The sequence below is a fragment of the Aulonocara stuartgranti genome, assembly GCF_965226115.1.
Source record: "Aulonocara stuartgranti genome assembly, chromosome: 11".
NCBI lineage: Eukaryota > Metazoa > Chordata > Actinopteri > Cichliformes > Cichlidae > Aulonocara > Aulonocara stuartgranti.
The window spans coordinates 368,861-387,867 of NC_138947.1; the positions used below are offsets into that span (position 1 = coordinate 368,861).

A 19,007-nucleotide genomic window follows, 5' to 3' on the forward strand; every position below is an offset into this window, starting at 1 on the left:
TGAAATGTTCATGTTTATTTATTGTAGCAAAGACAAAAGAAAAAGGAAATGACAGGAAATATTTACAGGCATTGATCAGCTGGTATTGATTGGTCACAGCTCAGTGCAGCTAAACATTACAACCAGACATCAGTGACCAATGCGCCACTACGGAGTCCTGAAAGGGTCAAACCTTTCAAAAATAAGACAGCTTAGTGTGGTTTGAATCCTGAGAAACAAACCAAGATAGGATAAAAACACTGATGTGTCACTCCTCCAAATTAAACTGAAACACACGTTCCCATACAAAGAGAGACACTGAGGTAAGATGCCTCACTCTGCACCACATCCAAATACTGTAGTGAGATATTAAAACAGGTGTAGCGAGAGGATGTCCCATTAAAGTGTTAGAGAGGGAGACAGACGACTCCCTCTGTTTGATTAGTATCATTTAAACATGCATAAAAATATCACGTGAAATAAAAAAGAATCACTTTAGTTAAATTTTACAGACATAAAAACAAAGACAGCGCTGCAGACAGAGCACTAACTCAGTGATTACAGCACAGACAGGAGTGTATGAAGACATCCCACTGAGCGAGATATAAAGTCAGTCAAATTTAGTGAGATTCATCCTGATCATTTGGTATAAAACGCCGTTCAGTTTCCTGTTTATAGACAGGAGTGTGGGACGAGGCCTCGCCGCAGAAGCCGAGTATGAGTGCCGCTCCTCTCACTTCTTGAAGAACTTCTTGTTGAGGAGGAAGATGAGGAGGTTCACATTGACTTTGGCCTTACTGAACATCTTCATCACAGCCACGCCCTCATACTGCAGCTGCAGCAGGTCCTAACACACACACACACACACACACACACACACACGTTAAACTCGTATCACCTGGTTTATGTGGCCCGGTTCGACGTGGTCCGGCCTCGGTCCTACCTGGTATTTGAGCAGGAACTCCTCCATCTCCACGCCGAGGAATCGAGCTTTTACTTTGAAACTTCCTCTCTCAGGCCCGGCAGCAATCTCAAACATGACGTTCTTAAACCTGGAAACAAAGAGATCGTGAGCACGCGTCCTCACCGCGTGTCATACGTGTGCCGGCTGTGTGTTCTGCGCTCACTGCGTGACTGGCAGGTCTTCGATCTCCAGCAGAACGCCCTTCTCGTGCAGCCGGGTGGCACTGTAGCTCAGAGCAGGAAGCTTGTTCCTCCCTTTGCCGTCTGCCGCCTTCTGATTGGTCGATTTGCTGCAAGAACAAGCCAATCAGTGATGGACCTTACTGACAGGCCTATCGCCTCACTGACAGCCTCGTGACGTGCACCTTCAGGACACACGCGGTCTAAGCACCTCTTTCCTGTTTCAGGAGCCGTTGGTGGATATTTAAGATCAGCTGATGGCAGGTCAGCGTGGATGCCGGCTCAGCTCGTGACGCCAACGCTCTTGGTGATGTTTGAACTTTTCATGCAAACATTCAGCTCGTACCTCAGCGAGCTTCTCCTCACTCAGATTTTGAACGCACGGTTTAAAGCTCTCGTATTCTGGCGCATCTGATAGAGCTTCCTGTACCCGGGGCTCGTGGTCAACCTCGGCTCACCTGTTCCCGAATTACTTTGTTTGTTGTACTTTAGTTTATCCCTTGTGTTGTTGATTGTGTGACAAACGTTTGTTCGTCCCGCCCCACCGCCTCACAGCTCTCGAGGTGAAAACGCCTGGTTCACACCACAGTGGTGTGATGTCACCACAGCCCCGCCCCATTACTGTTCATTGCTGCGGTACTTCTAAACATTTGGCGCCGCCACGTCCGAGAACAGAAAGTTATATCTGATGCTAATGGCCTGAGATGAAAAATGCTAGGTCGTTACCCAAAAACACCTGCTTGTGCATACCTGGCGGTGAGGTTGTCCAGACAGGAAGTGATGTAATGCCTGTAATAGTCCACCTGCTCACTGTGGAAGCTGCTCTTAGCCTGTAGGCTGCTGAGAGTCTGATGGAGCTTCAGGAGCTCCGCCCCTCGGCGCTGGCGGTGGAGACGTTGCTGACGGATGTCCTGGTGGGGAAACGTGCAGTGACATCATAGTCAGGGACGTTTTCAAAAACATGCAAGCAAAAAGAACAAAAAAACCGCAAACAAAACCAGAAACATGCCAGGATGTAGCGAAGGAGGACGCTGGAATAGGAGGAGATGGAGGCAGGTCTCGTTACCTTGGCGATCATCTGCAGGATCTGGTTCTCGCTGTCTGGCGGTTTCAGGGTGCCGAGTCCCTCCAGACGACGAAGACTCCTCAGGATCTTCCTCTTCTTCTCCTCCAGGCTCAGGTTGCCATTGGCGACCAGCGACTGGTTCCGCTTCATCTTCTCAGGAGTCCGAGCATCCTGCTGGGCGCGGCGCTGCATCAGCCAATCGTGACACACTTCCTGTTTGAAGAAATCAGATGACATCATTAGAGATGGGCCGATCCAATATTACGTATCCGTGTCGGTCCGATACGGACCTAAAATACTGGATCGGATATCAGAGAGAAATAAAAAATGAAATCCGATCCATTAAATATCACAAAAGCACCTCACAAAACTTGCGACATGGCGTAACTTGGCTCATAACCGTAGCACGTCAGAGCAGTGTGCGTCACATGATATAGCGCTGTGGCGTGCGAGACCTTTCGGCGGTCTGGTTGAAAGAGGAAACCAGCGGCTGAACAACAGCAGCACGTTTAAGCTTGATCAGCTGTTGTTAGAATGTATTTAATATTACTTTCTACACCAGGATCTTTTTCTACAGCTGATGGCTGTAACTGTGCAGGGGCGGATCTAGCAAAGTTTAGCCAGGGGGGCCGATAGGGCATGAACAGGGAAAAGGGGGCACAAAGACATACTTTTCTTTCTCATTGTCATGTCTAGCTTTTAATAAATAATTATCTGAATCTTACACCCAACGTTTTAATCTGATGTAAAATATATAGAAGTCCATTACTGTATATAGTAACTATAGTAAGTCTAATATACTCTAGTAAGCTATAGTACTTTTTCCCTTTGGGAAGATACCATCTGTGCAGTCTGCAGTTCTGTTGAAGAAAGATGTTGAATCTATTTAATTATTCTTGAAAAATAATTTATTTCTGTGCATTTTTTATTTTATTTTATGTTTTTTTACACGTGCATTAAATTTAGGTTGATTGCGTCGTTTAAGCATCATGAGGTGGAGGGTGGGGGGTGGTTCTAGTGCAGGGCGATATGACCAAAAATATTTATCACGATATACATTTGAAAATCTGCGATAACGATATAACTGACGATATAATTGATGCAAGACAAAATACTTTACAACTCCACAACTTTATTAGTGCAAAAAACAAAAAACAAAAAAAAAAACGTCAAAGTATTTTCACTTAAACAAGCAGCTGTTTTTTATCTGCATTAAAGTTATATAAACATTTAACAGTGCAAACTGACAGTTTAACCAAAAGGCGTTTCCAGTGGAAACTGGCCGACATATCCTCAGCATAACCATGTATAACATCCACAACACTTAAAAAGAGGTTATACACACACAGCACGGTAACATTATGCTGAAGCACAGCACGTATCACTCCGCGAGGCTCCGCCTACGACAGCCGTAATGCTCCAACAATCCATCAAGCGGTGCGGCTTTGTAGCTTAGCAAAGTCGTACTGAAACATCTGACAGATTTTCGAGCGCCGTGCACATAAAATCGTTTCGAGGTCAGTAAACACAACCAGAGTTCATACATCAGGCACACGGGATTATAAGGGGCTCTGTCGACTTTCAGACAAATCAAAGGATTGATTTTAAGTGTGCCGTATTTTCCAAACAACGCGGTAATAACGACGGCCCGCTAGCATGCGCTACCAAAAATAGTGCTTTGTTGTGTATCTGACAGACGAAAGCTAAACCAGTTCCACACCAGTGAAGCTGCAGCGTTTTTACAAACCAGTTCTGGTTCATTGTTTCATTCAACGATCCGCTTTCACTCTTCTCCTTCTGCGTCGCCGCCATGTGCGTATGTAAACAAAGGCACTGTGCATGTGCGTTTTACCCATATTCTATCGCCATGTTTCATTTTCTTATCGTTGCCCAACATTACACCGGTGTTACCGTGGATGGTATGATATGATAATAAAAAAACGTTTTATTGATTATAAAATACACTATCGGATTCATATCGGTATCGACAGATATCAAAATTTATGATATCGGTCATGAAAAAGTGGTATCGTGCCATCTCTAGACATCAAGACTGCAGCGGGTGCCAGTCACCAACCAACCTATTAGTGCGAGTTTTACCTGGTCGCGTGACGGTGTCGTCCTCAGGATGTCACGCAGAGAGTCACCTGACTGCGTCCTGATGACATCGATGATCAGCTGCTTGGTGCTGGGAAAAACAAAACAAATGTTTTCTGTGAACACCGGGTTCTTCTTTAATGTTCAGGTAAACAAACTGACAGACACTGAGCAGGTGAGGCTAATGGCTTAGAGGCGGGGTTACCTGAGCAGAAGTCCTCTGGGGTCCGGTGTGTTGTTGGCGTCGTCGAAGATGTCAAACTTGTTGGTCAGGGTCAGAGAGACCTCCATCTTGCTACTCTGAGAGTCTGATCCTGGATCAGCCGCGGACTCACCTGAAGGACAGAAAACAGTCAGACTCTGACCGGCTCAGACCGGATGGCAACAGCAGAGCATCGGTTGGCTGTACCGATGAGTTCCTGCAGGCCGGGAACCGGACCGAGATCCTTCAGAATCAGGCCGAGGGGGTCTGAGGGGTCCGGGCACAAAACCTCCTGATGCTCCAGCAGCAGCTGCAGAGAGACATGTGAGAGGTTCACGGGTTTATGTAGACCAGGTACAGGTGCGCATGCACCTGTACCTGGTCTAAAGATGACGATACAGCTGGAGGCGGAGCTTCCTGACCTTGTGTGTGTTGAGCAGCTCGCTCACAGAGATGTAGATCACGGGTCTGTTCACGATCAGCAGCTCCGAGTACTCATCCATGCTGAATCTGTCCTCCGGTTCAGGAACGTCGCAGACGGACTGCAGGAACCTCCTGAGACACACAACACCGTCAGGAGAACCTCCACCTCCCCGACACCTCAGAACGGAGCAAGGTCACCTGAAACCCACCTGAACCTGCTGTGGGTCTGGCTGATGTACTGGTTCAGGGCTCTGATGTGGTAGCCACCTCCATGGAAGTGTTTGTTGGCAGCGGCATGCTGCAACACGCGGGCAATGGAGCCCAAGATGTGGCGCTGTTCGGGCTGCAGAGCAGAGCCGGCCGAACGGTCCACCACGTCGAAGCCGTCCGGGGCCACGATGGCCGGGTTCATGTAGCGGTAGTAGACCAGGTTACCGACGATCTGCGGGGAGTAGGGCAGACTCGGCGTTATTGGTTCAATTCAGGTCACGGCGTCAGAGCCACGTGGTTCTGACTTCAAGACCCGCCGCCGTACAGAGACTAAGCTTCACGTCAAGCGACCAATCAAATCTCAGCTCCGACCTGCGAGCTGTGATTTCTGTAGACCTCCAAATCTGCTGATCACACATCCATCATGAGTCTGAGCTCACCTGAGCACAGCAGGAGCAGAAATTCACGTGAAACACAGCCCACCTTCATCACCTGCAGCACAGGTGTCCAACTCCAGGCCTGGAGTCCTGCAGGCTTTAGATGCATCCTTGATCCAACACAGCTGCTTTAAATGACTAAATGACCTCCTCTACATGTCTTGAATTCTCCAGAGGCCTGGTAATGAACTAATCGTGTGATTCAGGTGTGTTGATCTGTGTTCTCACCTTGTAGAGCTCGTCCTCACCGGCTTCAGGAAACTTTGCCTTCAGGGCGTCTCTGAGGACCTTGGCGGTGTAACGCAGACCATACCTGCAACAACACAGAACCGTTTAGCAAAGAAGAGACTGGTGACGCGAGGTGCAGCAGCAGGCAGACACGTACGGCAGCTTGTGGAGGCTGGCGGTGATGGCTTTGAGGACTCTGTCCGTCAGGTTCTTCAGGTTGATGATGGAGATGTCGATGCGTCTCTGGACTTCAGGCTGAGCCAGAGCGTCTTCGGGAGAAACCTCATAGGGCAGCGAGCTGGTGAGACAGGTGAGACGCACAATAGAAGTGAGACGCGCAACGCAGGAGAGACGCGCAACGCAGGAGAGACGCGCTCTGACCTCTTGTGTCCGGTCTGCGTCTCGGTCTGGTTGATCCAGGTCTTGTAGACGTCCACGGGGTCGGTCCTGATGCTGAGCGTGCGGTCCTGCAGGACGTCCTGTAGAGCTGGACCCAGCACCTCGCGCAGGGCGTTTTGACCACGAGCATGGCGGTAGAAGTTTACCAACATCCTGATGACGGTGGGGTTTCCTGTGATCACGTCCTGGGGCTGCTCCACCTTCAGCCTGACATCACACACACAGGTAAGCAGTGACAACACGTTACTGCTCAGACACAGGTGCAGTGACGTCATCGTTACCTGATCTCATAGCGGAGCGCTTCTGTGAAGAGCTGCAGCAGCAGAAAGGCCTCGCGGCGGTCGGAGCCATAGTTAAACAGACTGAATACCACCATCTCCATGAAGGAGGTGGAGCGACTCTGAGACATCAGGAAGATCAGCTGAGCCAGGTACAGGGGCAGTGTCTGACACACACACACACACACACACAAAATAACTGGCCAGCTGCAGATATAATGTATCGTCTGTTCCACTTGCAGTTGCACAATATCACCACCAGGTGGAGCCCCTGCCTTGTTGGTGAAGCAGAGATGACTGCACGAATCAGGCAGGTACAGTAATGTGATGCCATGGACCTGCTCAGGTCAGCTTGAGGTGAGCGAGCGGCGGGCAGGTGTGCCTTTTACCTGCAGCAGGTAGAAGAGGTGCTGGTAGGCCTCCAGTCTCTCCCTCCTGTCTCGGCTCAGAGCCTTCAGGCCTTTACTCCTCTCCACATCCATCATGTCTGACAGCTGCTCCTTGTTCTTCTTCGTTAGTTTCTTACAGTGAGACACCACTTCCTGTTCACAGACGGCGCTTTGTTAACGAGGACAACAAGGAGCCAATCAGTGTGTGTGTGTGTGTGTGTGTGTGTGTGTGTGTGTGTGTCGATGAGCTGAGGTGGCGGGGCCGTACCTGCAGCGTAGCACGGTTGCGGACCAGCAGCCCGATCTTCAGGTCCATCAGGTCCAGGTCGGCCTCCAGCTGTCGGTTGAAGCGAATGCTTCTCACCACCTCCTCCCTCAGACGCAGCAGCTCCGCCTCCTCTCTGATGTCACCATCCCCGAGGTCGAGGAGGTGAACGAACTTCCTGACCACAGATAGAGGGGGAGTGGCCGAGTGCACTAAAACAGGTGAGGGGGAAGAGGTCTTATTAATGAGTCATCGATAACACGGCAGCTTGACCAATCAGAGGCATCTGTGAACTCACCAAGCATCCTGTACTGCTCGCGAGCTCGGTTAGCTCTGAAGAAGGCCTGGATCTTTACGACGGCGCCCACCTGTGGACACAAACCGTTACTGTGGAAACAGGAGATTTTGTCTGACTGGCTGACGCAGTTGTACACACCGTCCTACGTACTGCATCAGGACCCCACAGGTGGATCTTGATGAGATGCTGAGAGTATCTGAGTCCACGAGTCATGTGAGAGTGACATCAGCAAAACTCACGTTACTATAAACTAGAATGTAGTAACCATCCTGAATATTGATCACAAGTTGTTCACACCCATCATCTCTAAGAGACTAGAAACAATATTACCTGGGTTAATACATAATGATCGAACAGAAACAGGACAACATCAGAAAGGTTTGGCACATAACGAGGCAGGTCGATAAACAAAAATTAGACCTTAGTGTTAAGTTTAGATGCTGAGAAGGCGTTTCAGTGAGGTGGTCCTTTTTATATTAGGTGCTTGAGAATATTGGTTTTGATAAATCCGTAATTGATATTATTTCAGGGCTATACAATAATCCAACAGCTAAAATCAAAATCAATGGAGACCTCGCTGAACCATTTATATTGGAAGGGGGGACACGACAGGGCTGCAGTATTTCACCACTGCTTTTTGCTTTGTTTGCTTTGTTTGTTGTCGGAAGGTTGCCGGTTCGAGCCCCGGCTTGGACAGTCTCGGTCGTTGTGTCCTTGGGCAAGACACCTCACCCGTTGCCTACTGGTGGTGGTCAGAGGGCCCGGTGGCGCCAGTGTCCGGCAGCCTCGCCTCTGTCAGTGCGCCCCAGGGTGGTTGTGGCTACAATGTAGCTGCCATCACCAGTGTGTGAATGTGTGGATGACTGGATATGTAAAGCGCTTTGGGGTCCTTAGGGACTAGTAAAGCGCTGTATAAATACAGGCCATTTACCATTTACCATTTGTTTGTAGAACCATTAAGTCAGTGGATCAGGCAGAGACAGGATATAACTGGAGAAAGAACAGCAGGAGGGGAACAGAAATCAGCACTATTTGCCGACAACTTACTATTAACGATATCCTATCCCTCACAGGCACTCCCCCAAACCATGGAAATGTTATCAGAGTATAAGGTTAAGTATTAACTTTAAACTATGAACCACCAGTCGAAATTAAGAATCGCTATAAATGGAAGTGAGATGCAGACAGAATTAGGTACCTATGGGTGGTAATACATCGTGACCTCACCAAAATGTTCAATGCCAACTACGCCCCGCTAAACGAACCTATACAATCAGACAAAGATGGAATACCATACACTCCAGGATCGAATCAGATTAAATATTCTTCCCCGACTGCTGTATTTGTTTCAGTCTTTACCGATTACTAATACCACAAACTGTGTGGTGGATACGATGTTCTCAAAACACATCTGGAACGGTTAAATATAAACGCCCCAACTAAAGAAAGAAAACGGAGGTCGTGGGCTTCCCTGTCTACGAGAATATTACTGCACAGCTAAGACCACTGATATAAAGATGTTGAAGGAACAATAGTTAAAGGAAAACCAGTTACAGCTTTAATATCGGACATAAAGTTACAGAATAAAATACACATGGCAGACGCACCCAAATAATGACATCTGCTCTGAAAGAAGTAATCAGAATCTGCAGTTTGGAAAATGCCTCCAAGGTTTTAAGATTGTGTGCATATGATTCAGATTTTACCCCGAATCAGTACGATAATAGATTCAAGAGGATTTCAAAAGGTATAAAGGTATATGCCAAAGCTTTGAATTCTTAAGGAGAAACATGATTTAGGCTGAGATGACTTCTTTAGATATCTACAGGTCAGAAATGATTTTGATCAAAACTTAAAATCATGGTTCATTTTTATGAACCATGATTTTCTTTACGTTGAAGCCCTGAGTTGAATTCCCATTTCAATATTAAGATGCTGACTTACCTACCCGTGTGTTTCTTTCGTTCTCTTTTTTCTCTTTGTTTTTTTTCTCTTTTCAATTACAAGTTTAAAAAAGCAAAGACTGTAAAAAGTCAAACTACTGTTATGTTCGACTGCTTTCTCAATAAAACAGACAACGTTAACAAAAAACAACTCACGTTACGTCTGAAGAAACTCAGCCGAGCGCAATATCGTCTCCTCGCCAACCACATCCTCGCAAACGCCTGGATCTGTTCACACAAGCGGACGACGTGAATAACGCTCATCAGGTGAGCTGCACCTGCTAATCTAATCTCAGTCACATGATTAGGAACAGCAGCTGTTACCTTGACGACAGCTCTCCAGTTCATGTAGAGGAACTGCAGGCGCCGTCTGTAGACCCTCTGCTCGACGAACCTCCTCCAGTGAGACTGAACAGAGCAGAGCACACCTGTGACACACCTGTAGCTCCCAGACGAGCCTCAGCTCTCCAAGGGGGCTCATGCTCACCTGGATGACAACGACGGCGGCCATCTGATTCATCAGGAAGTGACGTCGTGCCGTCATCCGCCATCTGATCAGGAAGCCTCGACAGAGCGCCTGCAGGCGAACGACGAGGGCCTCGCTGTTCCGCCACAGCACGCCGCGACTGTACTGGGCCGAAACGCTGCTGACCACTTCCTGCAGGGGGGGAAAGTGGCACAGCGAGCTTGTAGCCAATCAAACTTTCCAAGCACAGAAACACTGTTCTGGTTTGACAAGGAAGTGAGCAGGTAAGCCTCAGGTGTGTCTCACCTGTATGTCGTGGCGATCCAAGAAGACGCTGTTGTGCACGAAGCCGGGGGGGCGCTCCCAGCTGCCCTCCAGTCTGCTCAGGTGGAAGAAATGAACGGAGCCGTCCTGCAGGCGGACTCGAACCCACTGACTGCGGTTATCTCCTGAACACACACACGTGATTCTCTGTGTGTGTGTGTGTGTGTGTGTGTGTGTGTCTCTCTCTCACCTGTGCGTGTGCGGCGTGTCATCAGGGCGCTCAGCTCTCTCTGATATTCTGCAGCACAGTCAGGTAGAACTCCGTGAAGCTCCGCCTCCGGCAGAGACAGCACCCGCAGCGTCTGCTTCGCCCTGTTCTCCTTTACGGCCTGATTCACCGCGGCAACGGACAGACACACTGACGGACACACAACCAATAATCAACACACGGCTCAATAATGAACACGCTGACGGGAAGTTCTGTCCTTTAGTCGTTTCTTCTTGTGCAACTCGGAGCGATGTTCACACCTGTCTCCCAGCACACCTTCAGTGATGTCACTGCTGACAGCTAACAGGTAAGATGAAGACGTTTCGCTCTCACAACCTTCCTCCGTCTGACACAAAGCGCCGCAGGTGCGTCGCAATGATCACGAATATCATCAAACACAAACGATGGCGGTCCAGCCTCTGATCGTTTCTAACCCACATGCTTAAAAACTGAACAGGTGTGGTTACTTGTGCAGGTAAATGAATCTGTGACTCACACTTTAGAGCTCTCTGACTCTGCTGATTGGCCATCCTCACGGCCTCCTGGATATCAGCCAACCACAGCTCGGCTCCCGGGTCTCTGCTCACCTGGTTGGACAGGAGGGGGACCTGTGACTGAAAGTTTAAACCTCACCTGGATTCTACCTCCAGAGGGTCATGATAAAGACTAAAGTCACAGTTCTGAGGGGCTGTTGAGGTGATGGCTCGGTTACCTGTGCAGTTACACCTGAGCAGTTACCTGAGCTTTGATCTGCCTGGCTTGGCTCAGCAGGGTCAGGTACTTGCAGGCATTGGCAGGTGAAACCTCGTCCACGCCACAGGAGGGCAGCAACAGGGCGGAGATAAGCCGCTGAGGGTCTCCGCTCATCACGGCCTTGTTTATTAGGCCGACAGCCAGGAGCTCTGAGGGTCACAGGGGTCAGAGGTCGCAGTGTCAGCTCAACAGAATTCAAAGAAGTTAATGTTTGTTGTTTATAATGACATCATTGTGTGTTTGTAACGATGTCATCGCGTTGTCGTACGCTGTTGTTCGTCCTGCGCCGAGCCGTTCACAGCGGCGATTCCTTCCTGCAGCTGGTTCCAGGTAAGCAGGTCTCGGCCCACCTGTTGTTTCACACCAGCCAGAGTCTCAAAGTACCTGTACGACAGTGACATCATCAACAGGGACGTCATTATCAACAGTGACATCATCAGCAGGTAAATGGGTAAGAGGCGGTACCTGTCGAGCAGGGCGGGCTCTACATCGGAGAGCCCTGCAGACGAACTGACCAATGAGGAGCTGAACTGCTGTAGGTGTCCCGCCTCCAGACCCTGATTGATGAGAACAACGGCTGACAGCATCTCCACGGCAACAAAGAGCTCCTCCTCCTGCAGCTCTCCCTGGAGGAGACAACAGGAAGTGCCAGCTGAATGACAGTGACGCCAGGGGCGGAGCTAGAGGAATTTTCTTAGGGTGGCAAAATCAAGGCTCCCCCCCCCCCCAAACACACATGCAGGTGGTCAAAGGAGCTTGCAAAGAAAAGCGTCTGGACTTCTCTAAGTTACTTGAAGACGTTTCACCTCTCATCCGAGAAGCTTCTTCAGTTCTGAACTGAAGAAGCTTCATTGACATAATGTCATTATATAAACTGAAGAAGCTTCTTCAGTTCTGAACTGAAGAAGCTTCATTGACATAATGTCATTATATAAACTGAAGAAGCTTCTTCAGTTTATATAATGACATTATGTCAATGAAGCTTCTTCAGTTCAGAACTGAAGAAGCTTCATTGACATAATGTCATTATATAAACTGAAGAAGCTTCTTCAGTTCTGAACTGAAGAAGCTTCATTGACATAATGTCATTATATAAACTGAAGAAGCTTCTTCAGTTCTGAACTGAAGAAGCTTCATTGACATAATGTCATTATATAAACTGAAGAAGCTTCTTCAGTTCTGAACTGAAGAAGCTTCTCGGATGAGAGGTGAAACGTCTTCAAGTAACTTAAAGAAGTCCAGACGCTTTTCTTTGCAAGCTCCTTTGACCACGATGACTGAGAACCTTCACAGACACACATGCAGGTGGTTACATATGGTTAAAATGATGCAAATGCAGTAAGTATACACGTTTTTCATAGAAATATAGTCCATAACTTAATTATTTTCTGTAGCCCCCATAATTAAACACTTTAGTGACATAAAACATGTGATGTTATGTACTGTATAGCCTGGATAATAAATAAAGATGTAACGCTGTAAGTATACGATCCAGAAAGCTACACCACATGGGGCGGTTCATTTACCAACACAAGTCTAACTTAAGTTTCACTGTTTATTGTTAGAAAAAAAGGTAAAATCGTTACAGCTTAAATTACACAAAATGTCAGAAATCTGCACTGTCATGCACAAAAATCTAAACCTAATTTTTCATGATTTGTTGGATTAACCCTCTGAGGCCCAAAATATAACCGGTCATTTTTGACTTCTTTTGATTTTACGTTTGTATTTCACCTTCAAATTGTGCCATTTTATTTTTTCCCCTCTTTGTTTGGTATCATTCTTTTCAGCTTGACCTCACGTGTCTGAATTTAGTTGTTTTTTCGTTGACATACTGTGTTAACACAACTGATCTGAAATCACACAAACTTCAAATCCTAGTAGTATCTTTTTTACTGTAAACAAAAAAACAGACATGTTGAGTAAATTATTCTTATAACTTGAAATGTAAATATAAATTGTACATTTTGTAAACATATACAACTATTTATCTAAAAAATGCAGCCAATACACCTGCCGTTTTTTTTTTTTTTATTTTGTACAACCATTTAAAAATATTACTAAAACTAAAATCAGGTGTCGCAATAAGATGCCCCACAAATTATGTGTGACAGTGAAAAGAAATTGTTTGTCCACCACAAGACAGGAGAACAGCACAGGGATAAACCTGCAGGCCTGACAACAGGAGGTGTATCACTCCGCTGGTTTTCTACTTGGTGACAGTGCTGGGTCATATCATACCATTCACGGTGATACCGGTGTAATGTTGGGCAACGATAAGAAAATGAGCACTATTTTTGGTAGCGCATGCTAGCGGGCCGTCGTTATTACCGCGTTGTTTGGAAAATACGGCACACTTAAAATCAATCCTTTGATTTGTCTGAAAGTCGACAGAGCCCCTTATAATCCCGTGTGCCTTATGTATGAACTCTGGTTGTGTTACTGACCTCGAAACGATTTTATGTGCACGGCGCTCGAAAATCTGTCAAATGTTTCAGTACGACTTTGCTGAGCTACGAAGCCGCACCGCTTGATGGATTGTCGGAGCGTTACGGCTGTCGTAGGCGGAGCGATACGTACTGTGCTTCAACATACTTTTAGTTAATACGGTAATATTAAGTAAAATTTATTTATATAGCACATTTCACAGATAAAAATCACAAAGTGCTTTACAATAAGATCAGACATACAAGTTAAAATTAATTAAAAGCCCGTTTGTATAAAAATGTCTTCAGCTGCTTTTTAAAGGAGTCAGAGTCTAGACAGCGTAAAGACAACGGCAGGGTATTGTGTGTGTATGACCTCTTTTTAAGTGTTGTGGATGTTATACATGGTGATGCTGAGGATATGTCGGCCAGTTTCCACTGGAAATGCCTTTTAGTTAAACTGTCAGCGAGGAGTTTGCATTTGCACTGTTAAATGTTTATATAACTTTAATGCACATAAACAGCTGCTTGTTTAAGTGAAGATAGATTGATGGTTTTTTTTGCACTAATAAAGTTGTGGAGTTGTAAAGTATTTTGTCTTGCATCAATTATATCGTCAGTCATATCGTTATCGCAGATTTTCAAATGTATATCGTGATAAATATTTTTGGTCATATCGCCCTGCACTAGTTGGTGACAGTGTTTACATTGCAATGTGCCTTTGTGACATTAATTGGTCGACATGGTACATTTTTCCACCAATAGGAAAGAGGCTCCCCCCCCCTTTCTTTACCATTTTCGTGTTGTCCTTAGAAAACATTTTTTGTTTTTAAACACAAAAAACGTGACGACAGTATTTAGAAATATATATGGCTCATATTTTTTTTTCATAACTCTGGATTTACTGGCCTGTAATTAAAATTAAAAACTTTGAAGTCCAAACTTCAACACGGGCTGAAAGACTCAGCGTGGCTGCAGCTTATTGCGGTGTCATCTTAAATCAGTCGTTTGATTTGGAGGTGCAGCGTGTCCGTGGACCCCAGAGGGTTAATAACTCTCACCTTCCTTCCATTTCCACAGTGTAACATCCACCCACCTGTGTGAAATCTGAAATTCCCATGGTGTTGTTTAAAATGTGCTCTGGCACAATCATAAGCATCGCTTGCTACTGAATACAAGGAAAAAGCCGGTCCTGCTATGGGCTGAACCATTTGTTACTGGTGCAGGGGGGGACACTATGCAATATATTCAGTTTTAGCATTTATATTCACTGTTGACTGTAACTACGCTCAAACTGTTAATGCTATCTTATTTTAATAAACAACACTGTCACATGCAAAACTAGGGTGGCACTTGCCACCCGATGCCACCCTTCTAGATCCACCCCTGAGTGACGCTGTCACTCATCTCCAGGTAAACCCGGTGTTGCACCTGTGCCGTCTGCCTCTGCAGCAGCTGCAGCTCTCGGTGATAAAATGTCGCCGCAAACGGAAACACTTCAGGCAGCTGGAGGTCAGAGGTCATCAGGCAGCTGACTGTGCGTCTGGGGTCATTTCCACGCAATGCCGCATTAACGCTCTGGAGGGCCGCCACCACTGAAACACACAAACACACACACATACTGAGGTGAGGTCAGAGGTCAAAAGGTGAGCCTGGTTCGGGCGTGGGAAGAAAATGGCGTACTGTTTCGCGTGCTCTGAGCTTCCTGGTTGGCAGCGGTGACGCCTTCCTGCAGCTCTTCATGCTCCAGAGGATCCACAGAGCCCTGATTCTGGGGTCAGAGGTCACAGAGAGGTCAGAGGTCACTGAGGTCAGAAAGAGGTCAGGGGCCGCACTTGTTAGTTTACCTGGGCCTTCTGCTGGCGGTCTGCGGTAAGCTGATCCAGGTACCAGGGCCCATTGTCAGTACGGAGGCCCCTGAGGGCCAAACACGGCAGCTGGAGTGCCGACAGCAAAGCAAGCTCGTTGGCGACATCCAGAGCCTCGTCGACCTGCTCCACCGCTGCCCGCACTGACGCCCACAGTGACATAATCGTTAGGTCATCAATACCAGCATTAATGCCATCAGAACAGGGGGAGGGGCTTATTTCTCACCATTGACGGCACTGATGTGGTCCTGGATCTCCCTCTGAGTCAGATACTCCTCGTACATGTCTTTGTCCTCTGCCACAGCCTGCTGACACACACGCACGAACACACACGTCAACAGTCTGCTCACCTGACTGGACGGACACAAATCTCTTTAACCAATCAATGTCTTACCCCGCCGGCGGCCCGTTCAGCCTTCCTCCTCCTCGCTCGTTGCAGAATCTCCTGGTAGACGCTCATCAACGCCTCCTGCAGGTCAGTGAGGAGAGCAGCGGGGTTCCTCAGAGCCACCGCCGTCACACCCACATCCCCTTGGTCCACGGCCTCATTAATGGCTACCACCGCCGCGTGGACTGTTGGCAGAATGCAGGGTCAGTACCCCCAGCAGCCAATCAGTCTGTTCCTATCCTGTAGCTCCATCCGCTATCAGCCAATCAGAGTCTGGTCCTACCTGCAGCCTCGTCCACTGACAGCTCATTGGCCAGGATTCCTCCGATCTTGTTGAAGGCGGGCATCTGGATCCCGTATTTGTCGAGCTCCAGCTTCATGTTGTTGATCTCTTCCTCTGAACAAAGTTACAGGTCAGCAAAATTGACCGTGATTGGTCCAACACCCAGTACTGTAGCACCCACCCCCCGGGTGTCAAAGCCCCTTCCAAACCTTCCCAGCACCAACTTCTGTGAAAGTACACTAAAGCCAAACTAATCCCAAATTATTAGTTACCTATGTGGCGTTTACCTGTGAACTTGACCTTTCCATACAGGTCGTGAATCTGTGGGGCCAAACCGAGTCTGTACAGGTACAGGCTGCAGAGAGACGTGAGCACAGGTGAGCACAAGTGAGAGGCGGCACAGAGGATAGGTGATCAGACGAGCAACGAGGCGTACCTGAGCGCGTGGATGCAGTACACCGCTCTCGGCATGTTCTTCTTGTCGTACACGTCGGTAGTTTCAGGATGGAAGATCTGGAAACAACAACAGGTGATCAGCCCAGCTTCAAACCAATCGGCTAATCGATACTATGATCCGTCGATGTGTTCACTGACCGCCGGCAGCCCAAGTGCCGTCATGGCGTTTCTCCAGTGGTTGATGTTGTCAGTGTGGCGGAACTGAAGACCGACAGCCTGCAGGGATCAATACAGAGCTGATCATCGAGTTGATCAATAACCCCGCCCCCCAAAGAGCGGTAGACCGGATCAGACTGGTTCTAGCTGGTGTGTGTCGTGACCTGGTATCGCAGCTGCTCCGGGTCGTAGATCTTCTTCTGAGGAACAGTGCTTGGAGCGAAGCGATGACCCAGTTTGGCGAGAATAACGCCGTTCCTCAGCGCCTCCTCCAGCTCTGTGGGAGCAGGAAGCTCCTCCCCCAGACATGCCTCCATCCACCTGAAGAAGAAACTGGTTCTGTTAACAAAAGTGAGCAAACACTTAAGGTGCTCCTGGTCCAGGTCACTGACCTCTTGGCCTCCTCCAGCCTGCACAGGTACTGATAGGCCACATTCTGGATCCTCTGTTCGTCCATCTGCTCGGCGGTCAGACGCTCATCTGCAACACGCCAGGAAACATGACATCACACCCGTGTCACTCCTTTAACCGCAGATCAATATTGTGCTCTCAGTTTGTTTAGATGACGCTGAGCCCGTTTCTAACACTACATCAGATCAAACTGTTGATTACAAAAGGTCGACTGTGTTCGTCTGAAGTGGGAGAAGCGTTTCACCCTCATCAGCTGACCAACGACAGGCCATGGGGTCAGTTCCGGGACCAATATTAAAGATATCACCTGATGATGATGGTGGTGAAACGTTTCTCCCTCTGAAAACGCTTCAGATGAACAGAAGCAACTTTTCCTTACCTGGATGATCGATCATCTTTATCAATGAATGTGATCAGCACCAAGTTACAGACAAAAACACTGAGTCACATCATTAAAACCAGCTGCACTCCTGATGCTTCCCTCACACCTGAAAAAAATTCCAGCTCAAAAATAGTCTTCTCACAGGAAGTGTGGAATATTCAGCTTCCTGCCATCATCAGTTTACAGTCCCGTAGGTGATGAAGGTCTGCCGTGTTTCGAGGTCTGGAGCTCTTTGGGGTGAGCTCGGGCTGATGATGATGGAGGACGTGACGCACGTTTGATCCACAATCTTTGAATCGGTCTGAAGCAGCTGAAGCTTCCTCACACGTTACAAACGCGTCTTCATCCAGATGCAGGCTGATGTTCCCGGGAACCATCTTCATCACTTTAAGAAGTTTTATTGAAACTGATGACAGCAGGCTGCTGAGGACCTTTGACCTGGAATCTTCTTCAGGTAAGTCTGACATGGTCAGGTGGGAGGTAAACCAGTGAGCTCAGAAAGCAGTAATAATATTTGACGTAAACTCCGAGTCTTACAAAGGCTGCTTGACTCTGATCCCAATCACAGAGGAGCCACAAGGGACCGTCCTCTCATATTATAAAGTTACAAACATAAGAAATTGCTCTAATATTCACAAACGCTCGGTTATAAATATCCAGAACATTACAGAGGTGAAAGATATACGATTGAAACTTTATTGCACATTGCTTCACTGGTTCGGCGCGTTGCTCTTATTGTCTTGAAGTGACTGTAAACACGTCATTTCATTAAAGTCTTGCAAACTTTGGTTTGTTTTTCCACACAGAAAAACTGCAGCACGTGGGGCTACGGGTCTTTTTTTTCCCCCAAACCTATGACATCATCACGCCGTAAACTAACCAGACCGAGAATGCCTCCTCCACAGGTTGTTTCACACCAGCGGTGTCCACCTGTGCAGGTGAACCAGAACACCGCATGCGGGAAAACGCCCTTAGATCTTAGACTGACCGGATCATAAGGAGTCCACCTGGACAAGTGTCCATCGATCACCTGACCTGTGACAGGTGACTCACCTGTGGTGGTTTTAATGTTGTAGCTGATCGGTACAGCTGCAAGCAGCAGCACTGAGGTCAGCTCCTTTGAATTAACCCCACAGACGCAGAAAATCACGGAGTGTGACACCGAGTTAATTACATATGAATCTGATTGACGCTGCGGTCATTCCGGACTCTCTGACCGACACTCACAGTGGCCGTTCGCGGCTAAATCCGCCATGTTGTCCCCCCTCTCGGTCTCCCGGGTCTGTGTCGGGTCGTTGCGGGTGTCTCGGTGTCCCGGTCCGGGTCCTCTCGGTGCCCGAATGTGTCCCAAAGTCTCGGTTAAAAACACAGAAACCGCAGCGGAGCTCCAACCGTCCTCCGACTGTTTCCTGCCTGGAGTTTCAAAGCTCCCGCCGCTCTCTAATTGGTCGAGCCGTCAGCCTTGCCTCCTATTGGCTAGAACCTCATTGCGGTGGATTGTGGTCTATGGAGTTCACTGTCGTAATAGC

The 19,007-nt window shown here is 47.8% G+C and overlaps 1 protein-coding gene across 2 annotated transcripts; it reads right to left on the reverse strand.

The window, feature by feature from the left end:
• iqgap3 (IQ motif containing GTPase activating protein 3) lies at nt 1-18,897 on the reverse strand. Of its 2 annotated transcripts, none has more exons than XM_082550461.1 (38): nt 18,706-18,897; nt 17,078-17,165; nt 16,850-17,006; nt 16,668-16,745; nt 16,510-16,586; nt 16,361-16,428; nt 16,074-16,187; nt 15,797-15,975; nt 15,629-15,707; nt 15,382-15,545; nt 15,218-15,305; nt 14,966-15,129; nt 11,574-11,734; nt 11,377-11,492; nt 11,094-11,257; nt 10,852-10,942; nt 10,338-10,505; nt 10,130-10,272; nt 9,845-10,015; nt 9,682-9,765; nt 9,514-9,585; nt 7,415-7,484; nt 7,120-7,328; nt 6,852-7,004; nt 6,466-6,629; nt 6,167-6,391; nt 5,943-6,083; nt 5,786-5,870; nt 5,120-5,352; nt 4,910-5,042; nt 4,695-4,797; nt 4,491-4,620; nt 4,289-4,376; nt 2,189-2,401; nt 1,873-2,033; nt 1,107-1,232; nt 923-1,031; nt 1-826 (listed from the first exon to the last, which is right to left on the reverse strand). In XM_082550461.1, the coding sequence occupies exons 1-38, from the start codon at nt 18,731-18,733 to the stop codon at nt 713-715; spliced, it is 4,911 nt and encodes a 1,636-aa protein (XP_082406587.1). In that variant the 5' UTR covers nt 18,734-18,897; the 3' UTR covers nt 1-712. The 2 variants fall into 2 exon arrangements, with proteins under 2 accessions (XP_082406587.1, XP_082406586.1); XM_082550460.1 differs by having other exon boundaries at nt 15,629-15,710.
• Nucleotides 18,898-19,007: the final 110 nt, after the last annotated feature.